This window comes from Notolabrus celidotus, chromosome 14, assembly GCF_009762535.1.
Source record: "Notolabrus celidotus isolate fNotCel1 chromosome 14, fNotCel1.pri, whole genome shotgun sequence".
NCBI classification, from domain to species: domain Eukaryota; kingdom Metazoa; phylum Chordata; class Actinopteri; order Labriformes; family Labridae; genus Notolabrus; species Notolabrus celidotus.
In genome coordinates this window covers 28,537,994-28,560,819 of record NC_048285.1, presented here as the reverse complement: position 1 = coordinate 28,560,819, position 22,826 = coordinate 28,537,994, and the positions used below count along the sequence as shown (strand labels likewise).

General features: G+C 40.0%; 1 protein-coding gene across 4 annotated transcripts in view; it reads left to right on the top strand.

The window, feature by feature from the left end:
- The window catches only part of LOC117824922 (rho GTPase-activating protein 42), a 72,209-nt gene that overhangs the window by 30,955 nt on the left and 18,428 nt on the right, over positions 1-22,826 (top strand). For all 4 annotated transcript variants that reach the window (XM_034700427.1, XM_034700426.1, XM_034700429.1 and 1 more), the window contains exons 4-6: positions 11,795-11,866; positions 22,253-22,354; positions 22,578-22,688. In XM_034700427.1, the coding sequence (XP_034556318.1) occupies positions 11,795-11,866; positions 22,253-22,354; positions 22,578-22,688 (285 nt within the window). The remainder of the gene's footprint in view (positions 1-11,794; positions 11,867-22,252; positions 22,355-22,577; positions 22,689-22,826) is intronic.

Below are 22,826 nucleotides of genomic sequence, written 5' to 3'. Positions count from 1 at the left end.
TTGAATTTGCTCTAACAGAGTGTCAGGTCAATCAACCGACACTCCTTTTCCTGCAAGAAAGAGAGCTGAACAGTTATGGGGGAAAAAAGATAAATGAATGTGAACATCTATGATAAAACTTCAAATTCAAAGAAATGTAACTTTAGTAACCTTGTGTTTTTTTATCCTTGTATTGTGAGTTTGTGTCTGTGAACAACGTGAATGTGTTTTTGCCAGGATGTCCTTATTTTCAGGCAGAGAAAAACAATTAGTACACTCTTTAATTGCTCCAATATTCTGCACATGCACAGTATGGCAGATGGAGATGAGAGAAACTGGACTGAGAATTTATACTTTCAAAGCTCTTCAGGCTCAAAAATCCAACAATATAAGTTTCAAAACTGAAAAAACTAACTGGGAAGCATGACAAGCTGTCTGTTCTCTAGAGCTATCTCTTAAATCTTAGACAGCTTGGCAATATTCAACAAGCTGTATCATCCTTATTTCCCTCTCTGTAATATGTGAAAGACGCATTTTCTAATTCACTCCTCATTCTCCTGCTCCTCTGTGAGATGAGGGGAAGAAAAGTCAGTGCATAGGTGCATTCAGCTTAATTCTCACATTTAGAGTTTTCTTTGGATGTACATTTTCTTAAACAGCCTTTAAACTCTTTAAAAAGTTCCACATAATTTGTCTCTGCCATGAAGCTGAAACCAAATGGTGTACGTTTTTGTTTTGTGTGGGGTAAGACATATGCTGCTGCTGTTTTCTCAGGATTTAACAGTACAGTAACTCCGCTCCGTGGGTAACTTGTGTGCCGGCCTGCTAACTGAGGAATGTGCTGTTGACCCTGAAACTACAGTTTGAAATAAAAGCAGGCATTGTTCTGCTACACCCACGTTGGCGGTTTAATGAAAGTCTGAAAGTATTTGGAACAGACGGCATCAAACCTTTGAGCCTCCACCACAGCTAAAATTAACCTCAGTAAGCATGAGCCAAAGGTATCAATATTTGTATCGTTCTTTCCCTCTGTCTGAGGTAGGGTTGCAAAGTTCTGGGAATTTTCAAAGCTGGAAGCTTTCCATGGGAATAAACCAGGAATTTACTAAATTGAAGGTTGGCTCTTAATAGGGAACTTAAATATAGTTGGGGAAAATATATTTTAGCATAATCCTGACTAAAACAACCAGATTGGTGATTTCATGAAAGAAGATGCTTTTTTATTTGCATGTTGAATGGGACTTTTCTGGAGGGAGAGGGGCTCTTTTCATTTAACATTTTGAATGGGACTTTGTTGGGATTGCATTTTTTGTTCATTTTTGAATGGGTTGGGTCAGAGGGATGAGTAATGTTTAACTCAACATTCATGTTTTTGTTCTTCAATGAAAGAAGTGATGGTTCAATAAAATATTTAACACTTAAGATAAGGTAAGATTTACTTTATTTGTCCCCCATTGGGGGAAATTCTTTTGTTACTGCAGCTTACAACAAGGGAAAGGGGAATACAACAATGTACTAACATAGTTAAAAATATAATAACTATAATAACAGCAATGATAAAGGTAAAATAGAATAGAATAGAATAAAATAAAATAAAATAGAATAAAACAAAATAGAATAAAATAAAATAAAATAAATAAATATAAAATAAAATAGAATAAAATAAAATAGATTAAAATAAAATAGAATAAAATAAAATAAGATAGAATAAAATAAAATAAAATAAATAAATATAAAATAAAATAGAATTAAAAAAATTGATTAAAATAAAATAGATTAAAATAAAATAGAATAAAATAAAATAGAATTAAATTCAATAGAATAAAATTAAATAGAATAAAATTAAATAGAATAAAATAAAATAAGATAGAATAAAATAAAATAGAATAAGATATGGCAATTATTACAGATGTATACGTGCCATGTACACTTCTATCTGATAAATAGATAAGGTAAGTTATTGCACTGATAAAATTGCACCAGGTTATTTTAAAAAACATACACAGATAAAGTTCTACTTACAAATAAATCTGTTTTAGTTGTATTATTTTGGATGGATGTCTGCTTGTAAAAAAAAAATATTTATGATATGATACATTTCCATTAAATTGCCCTCAATTCCCAGTTAATTCACATAAATTCCCAAATTCCCATGGAAAGTTTCCAATTTGGAATATTTCCAAATTCCCCAGCTTAACTTCCCATCGAAATTTACCAGAAATTTTCCACCCGTTTGCAACCCTAGTCTTAGGTTTTATGTGTTTACTGAAACTTGAATTTAAACCACACCATGTGCTTGTATTCTAAAGATATAGAGCACTGCAATGAAGTTATAATATTAGTTTTTAACATAATCTTGCCTGACAAACTCTCAAAGGATCTATTAAACATACACTCTTGATAATGATCACATAAAGAAAAACACCTTCAACCTTACAGACTGTCAAACTCAGGTCATTCTAACAAACCACACTGACTTGGATCATATCAGATGTATCTTCAGATCACATGTTGGCTGAGTCAAGCACACCTCACAGGAGCTGATGATTGTCACAGTTTTAAAGCCTGTCGGTGCGGCTGCACTGCAGAGCTTCCTTTTCTTCTCGCTGCCTCTCTGCTATGTGCTGTTATGTGTCACTTATAGCAAGCAGAATAGCAAGGTCGCAGATTCCTTTCAAATAAAGTATCCTCTCTGATGATGTGAACGTTCAGACTGCACACAGCTGTTAACTGGAAGAGTGTGGAAAGTGAAGCAGGCATTTAGACAGTCACATGAAGAGCTGTTTGCTGACATAATGTATTTCCTGACGTTGTCTGTGCTAAAGAGAAACTGGATCCCACAGAGCCAGACGGGCTGAAATACCTCTCCCAGGTGGGAACTTTTATGTTCCCATATATCACCCTGAAGGTTCACCAGACTCACATTAATTAATACATGAGATATGGTACTTAAATATCTATGTAACTTTAGCACACAAATGATCTCGCTCACTCAGGGTCCTTGGTAAACTCCGCCTGCCAGCTTTACTAACTTGCTGACGGCGGGCTACATTTTTCAAGGATCCAATGGAGTGTTTTATGAGGACAGTTGAGCTGGTGTTGTAATTGTTTAGTTTCTGTGCATTGGGGCTGCAGTAAAGATACAGCAGCAAAGCCTGGCCCACTCACGCACCTGAGTGACAGCAAAGCTTCCTGTTTTGACACACGGGTATCATAAGTAAATAATAACGCTATTTTTACGGTGCTGTCATTCCCCTCTCCCACTTGAGTTTGATGTGTTTCAATGTTTGTGCAGCAAGAGACGAAGTTTGACTATAAGACAAAATAATGAAAGATATGGTTCTGATGTTCAGAAAATAAACAATGAGTGTGAAAATAGAAGTTCTGTGCACATAAAAGTAAAGTGATACGTTATCTAAATGTACATTGTCACCAATCACCTTATATCAGTGATCTTATTTATAGAGTATGTCATAACTCAGTCTAATTTCTAAGTCAAACATGAAGAATAAAACATCTACACTTGATAACAAACCTTTATAAGCTTAAAGTCCAAAAAAGTTTGTAAACTCTACAGCCAGGACTTTTCTTAGTATAAAAGTTACACGTCTATGAACAGGATTTAATATCTATGCCGGCTTGTTAATGCTCCACTGCTCTTTGAGGACTAAAGAGTTAAACTGTGTGTATATTTCAAGCGGCAACCTCCGGCCGTGAGAATTGAAGCCAATGTGGAAGTGTTAAAAACTGCAGTTAGGGGCACTGGTGACCTAACAGTCTAAGCGCCCCACAAACAGAGGCTATAATCCTTGTTGCAGAGGTCGCTGGTTCCATTCCCAGTCATGACCATTTGCTTACCCCACTCTACTCCCCACATTTCCCCACAGTCTATCTACTGCTGTCCTATCAATAAAGGCAACCCCCCCCCCCCCCCCCCCCCCCCCCCCCCCCAAAAGAAAAAAAAACCAACAAACTGCAGTTCATCAAGTGTCCACTTGAGGCTGGCTCCGGAAGTACCAGAAACCACATACACACCAATTCAAAAAAGCTGATCTTTACAGCAGAAATAGACATGTTTACAGCCTGGTACAAAATAGTTTTTTTCAAAAAAGTTTAGTCTGGATAGGTCATTTCTCGATTGGCACACACTACGGGGGTTAATTTTTTCATAACATTGCAATTATGAAGATATTAAGATTACAAGTTTTCCATTATGAGAGACACAGCTGGCTTGATTGACAGGCGGGAACACTGTAACTGTTGGCTAGGAGGCTCAAACTCCGTCTCTTTACATCACACTCGCTCAACAGCAGTTATGTTGAGTTCAGTGTTTCCAATATGGCTGCCATTGTGCCCCTCATAATGAAAAACTTGTAATCTTTCCCATATGGACGTTTGATACTACGTCCATTATTTATACAGTCTATGGTATATTTACAATATTCAGACATTTATTGGGACACCAGAGCACACATCATCCAACGCCACATTGGAAAGATTTCACCTGCTGTGGGCGGACAGGATACAGGAGAGCAAGACTGAACTAACTGGTGAAGAAGGCCAGCTCAGCTCAGTCCTGGACCTTGTAGAGGTGGTGGCTGACAGGAGAATTATGGCCAATCTGTCGTCTTTGATGAACATTTCTTTTCTATATATATATTCTTGTTGAAATTCTTGATCCAAGATGGCTGCGCGCATGGATGCTGCTGCTGGTTGCTCCGTTGTTTGGTACCTTGTTTTTAGCACCTAATGAGGACTGCACCTTTCAATTTCATTGTACTTGTTGCAATGTCAATAAAGGCATATTATTCTATTCTATAACAGCGGGCTGTTAAACGGATGCATCTGCTCACCTTTGGAAGCTAACTAATGTCAATGAATCAGAGCTTGCAAAGTTTTATCATGTAGCGTTAGTTAATCATTTTAAGTAGCTACAAATCAATGCATTACCTCATCACTCTGAATCCTGCTAAAAATTGTGTTGAGCAAAGAAAAGTAGTCTCAAAAAGAAGATCTATTTTTATAATACAAGAGCCACATCTTTATGACATCCAGTGATGGTGCTGATGGGAAATTCAGTCTTCATCCCAGAATAACAGAATCGATTTCATCCAAAGGGGTCACCGGAATCGACACAGCAAGAAAACTTTTCAGTGCCTGTAAACCTGTGTAGGATTAAATAGATTTTCTTTTTTAAGAGCATGTTTCTTTTTTTAAAAAAAGCAGCAGTTTAATACACAAGCATAAACACACACAAACAAGTACTCCACAGAAGCCTTGAACACAGGTTTACTTCAACAAGCATTACAATATATCACAGGCAACCTAAACCGTTCCCAGCACAAACAACAGGAAACCCTCATGAGACCCCCACACCCTCCACTGTCTCCATTTCAGCGGCTGCTTCATATCCACGGCTCACTCACCGATGAAATGTGCGGGGTGAACGTGTCACAGCTACTCTCACACTGTTCTGTGACTCCGTGTGTGTGTGTGTGCAGAGGATTTGTTTTTATATCACAGCTCATAAAAGTTAGGGGAGGATGACTTTTCAGCTTGCTGCAGGTGCCAGTCCTGCACCAGATAAAGATTTAGCTCTGCGATGAGATTGTTATACCCTGCCACAGAAACACTCACAAACAGCTCCCTTCAAAACAATCTTCAGACAGAGCACTGAAAGTGACTGACTGAGACTCACAGCCATGGCACTCCCTTTTTTTTTTTTTTATAAAGGTCATATCATACCATAAACAGGAAATAGGAGGTTTTATTCTGCCATGATTATGAAGGTAATAATGTTTATTATTCATTTAACACATTTATTAGGTTGTGGGCTTCCACCTACTGCAGTGTGTGAGGCCAAGGTTGCTGTTGTCGCTGTGGTTATTGGTGTGAGTGTTGCTGTTATTTAGATTTGATGCTGCTGGCTATTATTACTTGTAATGTGACTCAAGACAAAGAGGTGCTGATTCTTTTACAGGGAAGGAAAACACACCCACGTCATCCCTTTCAGAAGCTCAACCATCCCCTCGTTAAAGTAACTCCTTGCTTTTACCCTCTCTGTGTCTCTGCTGGATTTGATACCTTATAAACTGTCAACATTTTACTTTCAAATCAGCTGCTGCCGAAGTTTAACTGTTTACAAATGACAGTTAAACTTCAGAGAAGACCTGACTGGGAAATGTAATCCCTGTCTAAAAACATTAGGCCACTGTAACTACGAGAAGATACATTTATACACTATGCCATCAGGAGATCTCTTCATGGTTCAAGCTTGAAAGACAACCTTTGTGAGGTTATTCCTTTTCTAACAGATGATTCACAAGATTTCTGTGTTTATTTCAGACCCAAACTTCTAAGTCATCTGAGTCATTCTTCTAAAAGTTCCAGGTGTCTCAGGGCGCCGTTGGCCTAGAGGTCTAAGCGCGCCCCATATACAGTACATAGCCCTCGTCTTGGAGGTCGCAGGTTCGATTCCAGCCTCACCCATTTGCTGCATGTCTTCCCCAACTCTCTACTCCCCACATTTGGGCGGCAGTAGCTCAGTCCATAGGGGCAAGGCTTGGCAACCAGAGGGTAGCTGGTTGCCAAGCCATTGAGCAAGACACCGAACCCCCAACTGCTCAGGGTGCGCTGGTTGATGGCAGCATCCTCACTCCTGTCCTATCCACTTTACTGGCAGTGAGGCTATTTTTATCCTAACTTCCCCTTTTTGCTGTGAGCAGTTCCTGGCAGATTGCGAAAGGCTATTGCAGGTGAGCCATTTCTCCAGGCAGACCTATGCAAGGCTTATTGCATGTGTACAGACGGGCAGGCCTGCATGACACTCTCTCTGTCTCTACACTTTGTTATTCTCACTCACTAAGTCTTAATCTTACTTCTATGCAATACTAGTTTTGATTTAAAACTTACTCTAAAACATATAATTTTTACTTCTATGATTATCATTCTGCTTGCGGCGTAAGCTATTTGGTTCTAATTTAAGTTTAATATAAGCTCTCTTAACTGATGTTACTCAGGCCCATCTCTGCTCTGATAAGATCACTTTTCACCCTTATTTCCCCCAGTATTTCCTCCCCCCTCGTTCCCCTACTATACCATCTCCTTGGACCCTGTCGTTGGGGTCTATTACGGTCAGTTGGCCAAGGACGGGTCTCCCAGCATGGTCTAGATGCTCCTGCATTGGAAGGGCTTACCTGTTGTGTAGGCCTGACCCCTGATCTGTCCCTGACCTGATTCCTCAAACTAGGATCCTCTTGACACATGACCAAAAATAACACAAGTGGTAAAATTGAATTTCCCCCCCATGGGGATTAATAAAGTAGGTTTCTTTCATCTTCTTCTTTCTTCTATTTCCTATCTCTCTTCAGCTGTCCTGTCCATTAAAGGCGAAAATTTAAACCTTACTCTAAAACGTATCATTTTTACTTCTATGATTATCATTCTGCTTGCAGCGTAAGCTATTTGGTTATAATATAAGTATAATATAAGCTCTCTTAAATGATGTTACTCAGGCCCATCTTTGCTCTGATAAGATCACTTTTCACCCTTATTTCCCCCAATATTTCCCAAATAACACAAGTGGTAAAATTTAATTTATTCCCATGGGGATTAATAAAGTATGTTTCTTTCTTCTTCTTCTTCTTTCTTCTATTTCCTATCTCTCTTCAGCTGTCCTGTCCATTAAAGGTGAAAATTCTCAAAAAAGATAACTTTAAAAGTTCTAGGTGTCTCCATGGAGGCAAAATGTTTGTACAGACAGACTCAAACAGAGGAAAATAAACTGTTACTGGCCACCACATACTACATTGTTAATATGAAAGTAGATATAAGTAGATGTACTATTATAATCGTTTTATGAAGTATATAAAAGTATAATCAGTTGTAGTAATTTAACAATATAAATAGGGCATATTAAAAGCATTATGCTGTGCTTCATGTATATCCCAGAAAGGCCTTTCTCTTTATTTTCCTCTTCAGATGTAAGGCTGTCGGTGAATATTTGACCTGTTCCTGTGAGAGGCATTTACAAACTTGTTAAAGTTGGCAGATTTTAACTGGCACACACAGACCAATTAAACACCCACTTGTAAAAGCCCTGGTGCCTTTTCCAAACTCTGCTCTCTGCCCGGATCAACGTTAGCTTGGATATTGTATGCGAGAGCAAAAATTACTAACACAAAAATGTTGTTCCCTTTGAATGATAGGGCAGAATAATGATCAGGCAAGCTTTTATGACACCTCTCCAACCTGCGAAAATAAATACACAGAAAGTCAGACCAGCATATTTGTAGTGGTGTGTACTTATGTACAAAGAGATTGAGTTTGATTTGCTGTGAAGTCGCAGAGCTTCAGGCGACCTGAGCTTTCTTTTATCGTGAGAAGAACATTGTTAAAATGGAATGGGGATGAAGCCCATAAAGGTTCTATACCAATGGATTATAGACTTGCATGCTGTAACCAGAGAGCCCAAGCAATTCACTGTTAAATGCTTCAATGATTATAACCTATAGACATACGCATAGGAACAGACATCCACAAGCTAATCCCCAGGATGGAATGTGGCTGATAAAAGCTAGTGTTGAGAGTGAAGGATGAAAAACAACTACATTTTTCTGACAATTTGAGGTATGATTAGTGTCACACTAACAACAGATTACCTGGGAGAAGTTATTACTCAGTCAGTTATTACTTTCAATATAAGTGGAAATATCTGATTTAAAAACCTGTAATGTGTTGAAAAGCTTTGGAAAAACATTTGAATGGGAGGACAGATGAATAGGTAGAGACCACGAGATGTCATTTCACACTTTTGAAATGGTTTCTCTCATTTAAGAAGTCCTAAGATGTTTTTTGACAGACTTTACTGGCAAACATCAGTTGGTCACTTTGCAGTTTTTGAAATTGGTCTGACCTCAGCGGCATCCTGATCTGCCTCCGCACATTAACCCCTGAGTTAGACTTTTTGATCCCTCAGATATTTGGACTGGTAAAAAGCAAAAGCAAGAGCAAGGGAAATGCAGCACATTGACATTCCTCCCCGTATCTGGTAATGAAATTGCTTAGCGCTATTGCATCCTTTCAAGCATCACACTGTGCTCGCTCATATGGATTTAATCCTGTTTAGAGAGGCTTTTGCTGACGGCATTCGGCACAATGCCATTTGAAAGTAATCCATTGAGTCTGGAATAAGTTGGCCCCTCTCAAGTGTAAATATCTAAATCAGCTTATTGGAAATTAATAATCCAGACTGATCTGAAATCATGAGCATTTCAAATCTTGACATGCTTATTACGACCTATATATTCTGCACTAGTCTGGATATGATGTTTGCTTTGTGCCACAAACTCTGCTGTTTGTTTGTTTATGTTTAAACAATTGAAATCTAGTTTTTTTTTTGTATTTCTTGTCAGAATTCATTTTAAGACAGGTTATAGTAATACTATATAATAAGATGTCATGTTATATAATCCAATTTGATTTTAAAACATTGTATTTAACAGCCAAGCCTATTCAAATAAAAAAAGAGAAAAAGAATGATCCCATTCTTGCTTTTATTCAATTCTGAATATTAGACCCTAATCTTAAAAGCTTATAGTGCTCTATATTTAATTGTCTTGTCCATTAAACTGAAAGCAAAAAGACTAATGGTATTAAAAATTTACATTTAAAGCATGGGGATACTGTAGTCTCCATTTCACTGAAAGCATAGGCGATAAGACAGAGGAAATGGCTTTATCACGGAGGCAGAGTTGAATAATTCTTGCTGTTGACACAGTAGATAACAGGATGACTGGAGGATTATAAGAGCTAGATTTGATGACCGCCAAATGTCCTCTACACTCCTAATGGAGTGTCACTTTTAACCAAATTGCCTTGGTTTTATCTTGCAGAAGTGCTTTTCCTCCATATGCTTCTGTGATGCTTTTAAATTCCATCTGCTGGTGGACTTCATGCAGGTTTTGTGTGGTAACACTGGGATGTCCACATACATTCATATTTATAAAAAGCATCCGATTGCTTAAGGTTAAGGATCCTATTTATAAATTAACTGGTGGCTTCCCAATTAAACCACAACATGTAGTAGACGTGATGACAGCAGTGACCTTTTCTAAAACTGTAACTGTGTGATGTGAGTGTCAACCCATGTGTCAGTAAAAGCCCCCCAGTCTGCAGATTTTTGCTCTAATTAACAGGGTCTCATTATTGGCTTATTACTAGGTTTTCCCTCATTAGTCCAATGATTTTTGAACCCTTAATTATCAAACAATGTTCCCTCATTGATAGTAAAATCAAAATGACCAAAATGGACCATTAGATAGTGATGTCAATGCATGGCATGTACAGCCTTTTTCGGGAATCAGTGCAATACTTTTTGTGATTTAAATGAGGAAATGATTATAACTCCACATTGCTTCTGTAAAATTATGATGCAGAACGTCTGAACTCTCAGTTTAGTGCTCCCTGTGGGGTAAACAGAGATGTTTATTATATAGACAGCAGTGATTGCAGACGCAGTATTAGTCAGCAAATATTTGTAATTGTAATATCGTGTAACCACCACGACAACTGAACTAGATTATGGTTTCCCATGTGAAACATCAGTGTACTTGAAGGACCACAAATATCACTGTCTAATTAAAGTCTATTATTACAACAAAGCTACAAATTTACTCAACAGGCTTACGACATCCCACAGCACTGCATGTAAAAGGATGAGGGAAGATTTCAGGCTCAGAGAGATTGCAGCTTTCTTTTGAAGTCACTCGTTCTGGTTGGGTGACGGAGCTGACAGGGTTATTTTGGGACAATGAAAATACACTGTGATTAATGGTTCAAAACAAAAACACCATCCCCAAGACAGTGTGTGTGTTCGGAGCACTGTAGCAGATAGTCCATCTGAGCCCACACCTCTAAATTAGTGCTGGTATCATGGATGTATGATAGAGCTGAGCCTTCAGTTTATCACACACACTCACCGCACAGAACAACACCTTAAATCAGCCTAAGAGCCGTGTCATCCTCGACAGCACCTCCTGTAGAGCGGCCCCACAAGTCTGATGTCATCTGATCACAGCGGATAGAAGCCCATCCGCTGGAAATTCAGAGGCACCTTAATGGCACCTTTTCTGAAACGCTCGATTGCAACAATTGAGCGTGGGCTGTAATTGGCTCGATACATCTCACCTGATCTGTTTCTGTCTTAAATGAGAAGGTAGAGGCCCCATGAGAGAGACCTTTTTACTCCTGTATGACGCAGGAGAGGTCACCGCTATGTGGAGACGTGCCTCGAACATTTAAATGCATCGCAGGCTGCAGTTGTAAAGCTCCTTTATCTGCTGTGCTGTGTCATATTTCAGCGAGATTTGACAATGCTGGTGCTTCACAGCTCCCATAAAAAGGCTTCATTTTCTTCTATCTAGCAGAGCCATTGTTGAGTGCTCTATCTCTTATCTCTGCAGTACTTTTGGGTACCTCACAGTCACACATTGTTCATTGTCACAGGCTTAAGAGATACTAATGAATGTGATTGCTCTATCCTCCCCTTGTATTTGGGCTCAATGCATATGTATTTGACTTGGAATGGATAATTCTTGGTGCTTAATTTCCTGTGTGTCATACTCTCTCTGGCACATTTGTAAAGCGAGGCCATTATAATGGAACTGAATGACTACTAGATTAAAAGTTTTTGTGATATTTCTCTTTCTGATAGTCATATTGAATTATTCAGAAGGTTACAATAGGTCAGATCCCACCTTTCAGTCTGACATCTTTCCCCCCTCCTCCTTATTATTCTTAATTTTTTTCTTTTCAGATTCAGAATGCAGATGACGTGTTGATTACTCCCTTGGAAAAATTTCGGAAGGAGCAAATCGGTGCTGCAAAGGTAAGAGACCACCTACACACGCAATTAGTGATAGAACAGCAGAGGGTATTTCATGTGTTCTGACATCCTCGCCTCTCATGCGCACCCCCTTCATCTCCCCCACAGTATGTAAATCATTAATTAAAAGCAAAATGTGACACTGCCAAGACAAGTGACTTAATCAGACGGATAGGGGGTATAAACAAAGCTGTCAGTCTGCGAGTGTAATATTTAAAGGATATTAAGACATGTGAGATGACAGGGCCATCAGTTCTTTTGGAGAGCTAGTGTGTATTTGTTTAAAGGTGGCGTATAGAACTGAACTGTCTATGTGACAGACCTCTCTAACCAGAGAGGACTGCTTCTCTGATACAGCTCAACATAAATTACAATTTACAAATGACATACTAGACTTGAAAAACCACATTAATGAATGACTGACTCCATTTACAAACTGCTCATTTTCATCTGTTTTTATGTAAATAGCAAACATGAAAATATAAAGTAACTGTGTCACAGTGTTTAACCCTCCTGTTATGTTGCAGGTCAAATTGACACTTTTTAAAGGTGACATATTATGCTCTTTTTCATCAAAATATATTGGTCTAAGAGGTCCCCAAAACATGCCTTTAAAGTTTATTCCTCAAAAAAAACACTTTGAAATCAGATTTTGGTCTGCCAGTTAACCCCTCTTTTTCAGCCCTGCTCATAACAGGCTGTTTTCTGTGTCTGTGCCTTTAAATGAGAATGAGCTCTCTGACCACGCCCCCTCAGGAAGTGGATGTTCCCCTCGGCTCTCCAGCACGTTGATCTAATGTTTACATGTTGGCTGCTCACAGACCCGCGTTACTTACAGATTTTGTGTTTCTTGTTGTTTTATTTGTCAGCATGTCGACGTGTGTCTTGGTACACAGCTACAAACATGTAGCTATGTGGCTATGCTAACTAGCGCTAGCACTTTTCCATGAAAAATAAAAATCATCCACTAGATCTTCAAATCTGCAGATGTGGGGAGTAAAACCGACCTTTGTGTTTATTAAGACAGCCTACAACTAGCATGCCTCCCTCCTAAGCTCCTTGTTAGCACACGTGTGCAGGGAATGAAAAACGGAGGAGGAGTTGAGTTGTATTTTATACAGTCTATGGGCTGAACAAGCTCCGAGCTCTGACTTCAGTTACAGACCGGATGGCATTATGACGTATGACACAGAAAACTGAAACTGAAATGTTGATTTTGCATGATATGTCACCTTTAAAGTTTATTTTAGGCAATATATACCTTTCATACCAGCTAAATGCAGCATAAAAATCTGGGCAGCATGTGACAGAAGAGGTGTCGTTTCATCAACATCACTTCATTAAAAAATAAATTCAAAATGTAAAATAAAATAAACAAAAATCAATGTCATGTAAAACAATTGCATTTATATTTAGGGCTCTCTAAGGTACGTTTAAAACTTTTAACATTAATTTGAATGAAAAACGAGTGAGTTATCCTAATTGAACCATGATCTGTGAGAATTAAAGAACACCAATGGACTAAATGTTGATTTAAATGGTTAGTAGTGGAGTTCAAAATTAGATTAAAAAAAATGTGTATTGGGATTTTTTGGATAATTGAATATGCCCCGGGTCAAATTGACCCAGGAACATTATTGCTGTTCCAGAGAAACGAACATAACAGGAGGGTTAACATCTAATCCTAGTTTTCCCTCCAAAGATATTTCTGCAGGATCAAGCTGCAAGGCAGTTTCAACAGTCTGATTACTTTAAGTTACCTAATACACTAAATTGACCATTTTTGTGATCGCATATATTATTCTGTTCCATGTAATGCATACCTTCATATCCTTTTTGATATAATAGAGGGTTATCAGTGGGGTTCTGCAGAGTGTTGCTTGAAGGAATTCCTGGTTCCACAGTGGCTACGTTGTTGAAGTCAGCGTTGACTGCAAAGAACAGTGTGGGCTTGTTGCTACAAGCCATGCTTTCATTCCTGGCCAACGCAAAGGCATAAAATGAAAGCAGAGCAGCTTGTTTGTGGTCATTCCCATGGTGAGATCACACATGAACGAGCTGCCTTTACACTGATCTCCCACTGAGTTTCTGAGTCCACTGCAAACTCGACACTCCACTCTGTGAATCATTTGCACATCTTTATAGCTCCAACCACTGTGTGGAACATTACAGCCTCAAAGTCACACTCCCTCTCATCTCGATTTGTTTTACATAACTTGACAGCCACTGGTCTGCAGAAGAAGAAGTCATTCTCAGTGTTGTATTGGTGTCCTTCTACGAGCCGGGCTGCAACGTGAAGGGACTATTTCTCTTTTCGGTGCTTAGGTGTGAACATCACTCACACTCCTTTTTACTGGGTAGACTGAATAACTATTGTCGCTCCATGTCTCAACTATCAAAAGCATCTGCTATAATGAAATGGCACATCTCGCTGCCATCTCTCTCTCACTCTCTCTCCCACCTCATCGCTCTGTGTTATTGCACTGACTCTCCATGTTTATAAAATGGTTTCTTAAAAGCCACAGCCCCCGTCACTCCCACTACCTCTTATATCCTCCGACCACTTCCTCCTAATGGCTCTCTCCTCCTCGGGCCCACCCCCCACACCAAACATTAGCCCAACTAGAGTGAGATAAAAGGCAGACATCACGAGTGGCTGAGCAACTTTCCACTGTTCCGAGAATCTGAGAGAGATCTGCAGGCTGTCTGACCCTTCCAGTTACTGCGCTTCATGTCCGAAAAAACGTCACATGGACGAATGGGGAGCTCTTGCCTTATTTGGGTATACTGAGAGTAAATCCCAGTGAGTGTATCAGCTTCCTAGGCACAAGCACAACACTTCCATGGCTATGAAACACCAGCAGATTGACTGCAACACTACAGGACATATTAGGCACAGTCTTGTTTTACACAAAGCAGAACCAAATGTTTTGGAATGAAACTTTCAAAAAAAGCATGTAACAAATAAACTTTGAGGAAAGCCACGAAAATCCAAACCGTCTTGATTTGTCGCTGGGACATGCAGTCACCATGTGTGCTGCTGTCTGCCAAAGCCAGATGTAGAAGTGAAATTACTGTCACACTTCTTTGCAGTTTCAGATGCATTTTTGTTTGCTAAAAGTTGTTGACTTCCCAGGCGGAGAACAATGCTTCCAAAACTGAAAACAGGAACAGAAATATGTCCTGGTTTCAGAGTGTTTCTGCTGTTTACTTTTACTGCGTCTTCCCATTTTATCTGCCAAATTGCTAAATGTTCAGCTGAAACTTAGACCTGAACTTTTGGTCTGAACTCACACAGACCCTGCTGCTGTAAGGGGCTGTGGTGTTGATCTTTTCTGAACCTTTGGAGGTAAACTGCCTAAAGCTGGTTCCACACTATTTCTGAGTGTTTGTCGGCTGTCACATTTTTAAGACCTTGAAATTTAAACAGACCTCGGGGACACTTTGTCAAGAAAGTACCAGGGGGTGTCAAACTGGTGGGTGGCAGCCTTGCTCTCGGAAATTTTTGACAATATTATACTTCCTGCAAAGATCTTCAGCATTAGGGGCACCATAGGGGGCCCCCTGCTAGCTGAGTGTGTAGAATTAGTGCTAACAGGCCCAGATGGGAGTCAGATGGCCACTGATAATTTGAGCCTCATCCTACAAAGAGTGCAGGGACATCGCTCAAATAGATCTTGGCTAGTTTTTTGTCTCCAGAGGCAGAAATGACATTTGCTTTCATGTTATCAAATCTCAAAATATGCTTACCAGGAAGCGGTGGAGTAAAGGGCATCAATTAGAGATATGAACACCAGCTGTGGGCTGCATTTCCATCATGAAATATGTACTGTATATTTTTATACTTTAATCAACCTTGGGATGTTGTGGTTAACAGGCAGCGCATGACTGAAGGACTTTTCTTCTATGTTTCTTACAATGTGTTCACCACTGGAAATGTGGGCTTGGCAGAAGTGATCATCCATTGAATTTAAGTCTAGTTAAATTGTGTTGAAATTATGTTTATAATCTTTTTTATCAATGATATCCAGTTTAGTGTTGATGATACCACCAGGCAGTGCTCTGTAAAAGCTGTATACTTATTGCTTATAGGTGACATATCATGCAAAATCGACTTTTTAATGGTTCTCTACCTGAAATATGTGTCCCTGGCATGTCTACAAACCCCCCCCGAAAATGAAAAAAATCCATCCTGCCCCTGTTTTGATTTCTCCACCTCTGTAAATGTGTGCTGAAACGAGCCTCCTCCTCCGTTTTTCATTCCCTGCACACACGTGTGCTAACAAGGAGCTTAGGAGGGAGGCATGCTAGTTGTAGGCTGTCTTAATAAACACAGAGGTCGGTTTTACTCCCCACGTCTGCAGATTTGAAGATCTAGTGGATGATTTTTATTTTTCATGGAAAAGTTCTAGCGCTAGTTAGCATAGCCACATAGCTACATGACGTAAGACACACGTCGACATACTGACAAACAAAACAACAAGAAACACAAAATCTGTGACCAATCGTTCAGAAAGGTCCTGCTGCAGGCGCCTCTCCATCAGGATCAGATTCTGGATCAGATTCAGAGGGTTGAAGTAACGCGGGTCTGTGAGCAGCCATCTATATTCAGCCAACATGTAAACATTAGATCAACGTGCTGGAGAGCCGAGGCCACATCCACTTCCTGAGGGGGCGTGGTCAGAGAGCTCATTCTCATTTAAAGGCACAGACACATAAAACAGCCTGTTCTGAGCAGGGCTGAAAAAGAGAGGTTTACAGGCAGACCAAAATCGGATTTCAAAGCGTTTTTTGAGCAATAAACTTTAAAGACATGTTTTGGGGACCTCTTAGACCAATATATTTTGATGAAAAAGAGCATAATATGTCACCTTAAAGTTGAGTATTTGAATTCAATCATTATCTTTTCTTAATCCAATAACCAAACTCTTCTCCTGTTTTTATTGGAGTACTTACATAACTATTCTCACTGCTTATGGATCACCGGTTATGAATAATGTTACTATGCACAGCACCGTTTCACCATCTGTACTGAAACACGGCACAAGTCCAAGCACTTGGAGATGATCAAAGCAGAACTGATATAGGCTACTGCAGATATGCAAACCATGTTGTGAAAGCTTACAGATTATCAGTGAGTTAAAGTGACAGCACTGAAAAGTGAAGTCAGAGTCTAACTTTAGGCTAGCTGCACAAACAACAAAATGCCTGAACAAGGTGAGCACGTTTAATATATTTCTTTCCATTATTCTCCTGTCTGTCTCATCACTTTCCACTGTGCCCTACCTAATAAAGCAGAAACACTATTATAGAATCTTTCTGAAGGTAATTACTTTTTTCCTCCTGATCACCAGAATTTCACAAGGCAGTCAAAGTAGACCTTGAGAGGTCGATCCTTACCTGTGTGAAGGCAGCCAGCAGCCATCCACTGCAAATATATATCAGCTTCTTTCTGATACATTGTTGTTTGCAGAAGCAACATGTATGAAATTAGTAAACATGAAAACAGGAGTATTAAATTGACTTTAATTCATGGAAGTGCTCACAGTGTTGTACCTCAGGAGTGCTGTGTATTGTTATGTAATATTTTGAAATAATTAATGCACTCTTAAATTAGAAAACAAAGAAACAAAACATCTCCCAACAGTTTATTTACTATTTACAAGCTGTCACCTTCAAAGCAGATGATTGGTTCTCTGGGATAATTCCACACTGTTGTGTTTATCAAGTATTTAATGGTTGCTTTTAGACTTTCGAGGTTCCTGTTTTTATATTTGTTCTGCATATTTTTGAAGGACAGTTTTATTTGGGACTGTAATCTAACTGACAGTCACTTACTCCGGGGAGTCATTTCACAGGATAAAGTGACATAGCGGCTTTAAGTTTTATTGTATATTCTTGCAGCGTGTTTGCTGTTCTCCAGATCTGAAGCAGTCACTGAGCAACAAACTGAGTGCCTATATTTCATGTCTCCCTTCTGACTGTCTCTGTGGGGAAGCTTCCCTGTCAGTCTTCCCCCTCTGCAGGTTTAATAATAAAGATTTGTTTTGAAAGTTATCTTCATATTTACACAGTACTTGCCAACAGTTAAACTTCATAAGCAAATGAAACTTTTTAGTTGTTGGACTCAGGTTTTGATAAATATTTAACTTCAGTGTCTATTCAAATAAAAACTAACACTAACACACATCATTTATCTGCCAGCCTGATGCTGAAAACAGATAACTTCCTGTTACCTCAGATCAAGCTGCAACCTCCAGCTGTGAGACTTGAAGCCAATGCAGAAGTGTTAAAAACTGCAGTTCATCAAGTGTCCACTTGAGGCTGGCTCTGGAAGTACAGAAAACCACATACACACCAATTCTAAAAAGCTGATCTTTACAGCAGAAATAAACATGTTTACAGCCTGGTACAAAAAACAAGTGTAGTCTGGATAGCTCATTTCTGGATCGGCACGCACTGTACAGGGGTGAATTTTGTCACAACTCCTCAATTTCGAAGATATTAAGATTGCAAGTTTTCCATTATGAGAGGCACAGCTGACTTGATTGACAGGCTGGATCACTGTAACTGTTGGCTAGGACAGCGGTTTTCAAAGTGGGGGGCCTCCAGAGGGCGCTAGGGGAGCCTCAGAAAATTGGAGGAAAGGGAAAAAAAATGAATCTAATAATTTTTTTTCATATATATTTTTTTTACAACACGTTTGTTAATAATTTCCTATGCTGAACAAATGTAATAATTACTGAAAAGTGAATAAAAGTAAGAAAATACATTCTAAAAGTTGATGTTTTTTATTTACATATTTTGAAGCATTGTCTGTAGGTTTGCAAAGGGGGTATCCGGCCAGAAGCTAATGCTGTTTGGGGGGTTTTGGCATGGTAAAGTTTGGGGACCCCTGGGCTAGGAGGCTCAAAGTCCGCCTCTTTACCTCACACTTGTTCAACAGAAGTTATGTGGAGTTCAACATTTCCAATATGGCCGCCACCGCCGCCGTTTGACCTCAAAACAGAGCTTCAGAAACATGGGGGCGTCACTACGTCCATTATTTATACAGTCTATGCATCAGATATAAAAGGGGTGTTCTTAGGAAGCTGCTTTGCCACAGGCACATCCAAGGCAGCACTGACCAGCGCCATCGTCCAAAACAAACAACCCTGACCGATGTTTCATCTTAACAAAGATCTCCAAACTTCCTGATGACTCATGCTGCCATTTCTCTCTCATTCTCTTCCTGGTGAGGTGGTGAGAGAAAGGTTTAGGATGATCTGTCTTGACAGTGAGAAGCCTAAGGCATCGCTATTGGATACAGTAAAGATGTATATTCATGCAGAGCTTATCAAAACCTTTTCTGCGCCATAAAAAAAAGAATCCTTTGAAGGTTATTTTATGAAGATATCAGCACCCATTCTCCAGCAGCTACAGTGTGTTCAGACTTAAAGGCTCAGTTCATATAGGAGGACATGTGTCTGTCACCAGCAGAGTGTACATGTAAGGAGTTTTGTATACTTTTTAAAACAAATTTGGATTTCTTATACCATGTGTCAGGCTCAAATTGAGCACTATTAAATGCTCATTTTCCTGACTAAGCCCTGCAGTTTGCCTCACACACACACACACACACACACTAAATATGGCTTATTTAGAAGTCTGGATATTTGTTTTTCAACTCCTCTGAAGCAGATGTTTGTAATTATTCTGTGTTAATTGGCCGACTTTGAGCTTGTCTCCTCGGGAAGTGGGATTTCAGGTAAAGAGGGAAACATCGTTTGGCTTTACAGCAGAGCAACTGAACCCTAGACTGAAGCCTTGTGTTCTCCCCTGTGGAGGTGAGACCAGCCCGTGTGTGGTGGAGCATCAAAATAACCCGGCTACTGCTACTTAATCGCCGTCCTGGACCCTTGCTCCAATTAGCCATCCCCTAATGAGCTCACAGACATAGGTTGCACAATTTTTCCCCTTTCATGTCACTGCTCCGAGCTTCATTTAAAATCTACGTGTAGGGAAATATCCTGCATGTGACACACCGCTAGCCATGAATGTTTTATAATCCTAAGGTGTTGAAGAGACGAGGAAGTGTAGAGAGATACTGTGGGATCTCTGTAGTTCTTCAAACATAGACCTTTCTTGATGCTTACATCTGTAACCATGGTGATGAGAGGTACAGGCATGATGGGCCTCGGGCTCTTAGGGCCGGTGTCAAACTTGCTTTCTACGGCATGCTTCCAAATACTCCTCTTTCCATCTCTCTGCCTTTTCTCAGCATCCTTCTGCAAACTGAGAATATTAAACCAGAAGAAAGCAGCCTGCAGTTTCTCATAATTTCTTCCCTGCAATGTTACATTATCAATTAGCAAACTCACCTATACTGGAGCTGCCATCAAAGAGCTTTTAACAGCACCATGAGGCTTGCCAGTTAGAAATCCCACTACTGAGGAATCTGCATCAGAATATTCTCTTCCTGTATCTGATTTATTCATGAGCGTGAACAAAGCAATCAGATGAGGAAATCTCCCAAGTGGTGGGGTTCATGTGTGTTTTGTGCACCTCAGAGTGTTGGGAAGTGCTCGGGCTCCATCCATTCCCTGCCAGATGATTACTCGGGGGCGCTGGCATTAGTTTGTGTCAGAAACTTGTGTGCTTCAGGGTATATATCTATCCACATCTATGTCCTCTGCCACCGTGTGTTTGGCTTCAAAGCCTTTATGCCTTCACTGCTCCCCCTCTCTTCTCTAGCAGTCTTTGCCATTTAAATTGCACATATTCCTCTCAGATTGCACAAACATATCCAGGGGGGTTGGGGTGGGCGTGTGCTCGCTGCATGGGCAAACCAACAAACACCTGGCGTTCTTCAAGGGTATCATTACCGATCGCACCAGTTTATACACGTCCGGCTCGGATCAAAACAAAGCAAGGCACTTTAGGTGTCTTAACAAGGGTGGCTCTGCCTCACAGATATCTGCAGCTCAGAGTCACACCCCCACTCTGTGCACGTGTGACAGAGGTGCAGAGGAGGTCGTCTGTGAGGAGGCTTTAGTATGCTCGCTGTGGTCAGTAGTGTGGGGTGAGTTTCCTACTACAGGGCTCAGCTAAACCTAAAGCTCTAGATTTAATGTGATCACCCGTGAGTGTGTGTGCATATGTCTGTGCAGGGCTAGTGGGAATGTGTGGGCCTCAGTTGCCTGCACACAAATGTCACATCAACAGCAGTCAGAGTGGCAGAAAAAAAAAAATTCTATAAGTGTCATTTGTATTTCTGTCAGAGCAACATCATTCTTCATCATTTGAATATATTTCTATCCACCTGTTAAATTTCTATTATTTTTCTGAATAGTGGGCACATAAACAATTGATTTTCCTCCCTCCTGCTGAAAAGATCATTCCTGGGTCAGACATGACAGAAAAGATGGAAATAAGATGCTACTACATGAAATTGTCTATTGATTTTTTTTTTGCGCTGTACTTGTTATAGTTATGTAGGAGGGTTACACAGTGTCTTGTGGTGAGTTCTTCCACTGTGGTTAAGTGCTGTGGGGGTTGCTGAGGCAGAACACTGTTCTAGGTCATATCAGTAGCTAGTAGATTAGACTTGCTAAATTTCAGGGCCATGGGAATGAAAACAAACAAGCAGGATCTGGTTACATTGGCTTTTTCCTCACACCCCCTCTCTGTTCTGTCTCTGCTCTTCCCCCCTTTATGAATGTTTGCGTAGCGGGATGGGCATTAAGTGGGCAAAGCTTAGTTTAGAGGTCAGCCTTGAAGATGAGCCACTTGAATGCCCTCTTACAGACAGGTCCTCTCTGCTCGGGCAGAGTTTGATTAAGGCCTGCAGAGTAAATCTCTTTGGGGTGAAATGTTAGATCACTTCATCCATATGCTTTATAGATGGGCATCTGGCATGAAAAGCCCATTTCCTGTTCCTTCCTTTGAGCCTTTTGGGACACTGTGTGACTATAGAGCTTGACATGTCTTTGCAGGTGGAGAATTAGAAGTAAGGAAAATGCAGAAACCAGCTAGTCCTGTCTGTCACAGTGCCAAGTGCATGATGCTGTTGATGATTTAAGTTGCTCTGTATTTTTCTGTGAGCTTCTGTGAGCAGCTTGGACAATGTGAGGATAACAGAACATATTTCAGAGAAGTCCTTTTGATCTTATCACAGTCTTTGTTGACCATTCAGATATTGTCTACACCACATTACAAGAGCCATGTGTCATTTTTTATGACCTGTAATAATCTTTTGACAGGAATTTAAGACGTCATTTGCCAGATGCCATATGAACCTGTAGTGAGACTTCCATCTAGTGGCAGTTCATCACACACACTCACATCATGAATGCCTGACACACTTGTGGAAATGTTTATGCCTGTCATGTGTTTTGTGGACCATTTTAGGAGGGGAAGAAGAAATTTGATAAGGAAACAGAGAAATACTACTCCACGCTCGAGAGACACCTCAACTTGTCATCCAAAAAGAAGGAGGCATACCTGCAGGAGGTAAAAAAGCAAAACAAATGTTCTTATCCCCAACATGTCTTTAAATAATGCTATTTTACAGCCAGATGAGAGTCTCCTTATTGTTTGTGCACTGCTCTTTCTGCACACTCTGTTTTCAGGTGTTGGTCTAAACATTAACCGTCTGTCCTCACAGTGCTGACCCTGTTTGACCTCCTGTCTTTGTTATGGCTCTAACCCTGGTTTGTTTGCTCCTCCTCCTCAGGCCGACACGCAGATTGATAAGGAGAGACAACTCTTTTATGATGCGTCCCTTGAGTATGTTTTTAAGATACAAGAAGTGCAAGAAAAAAAGAAATTTGAGTTTGTAGAGCCGGTAAGAGAAGTGTCCTCTTTACATTTTTCTGTGCTTAGTTATTACTGAATGCATATTGAAGATCCAGTAATTGCTTTGCCTTTTTACTATGTATAGAGTTGAAGTAGAGTTTAAATGGCACACACTCGAAATAGCACA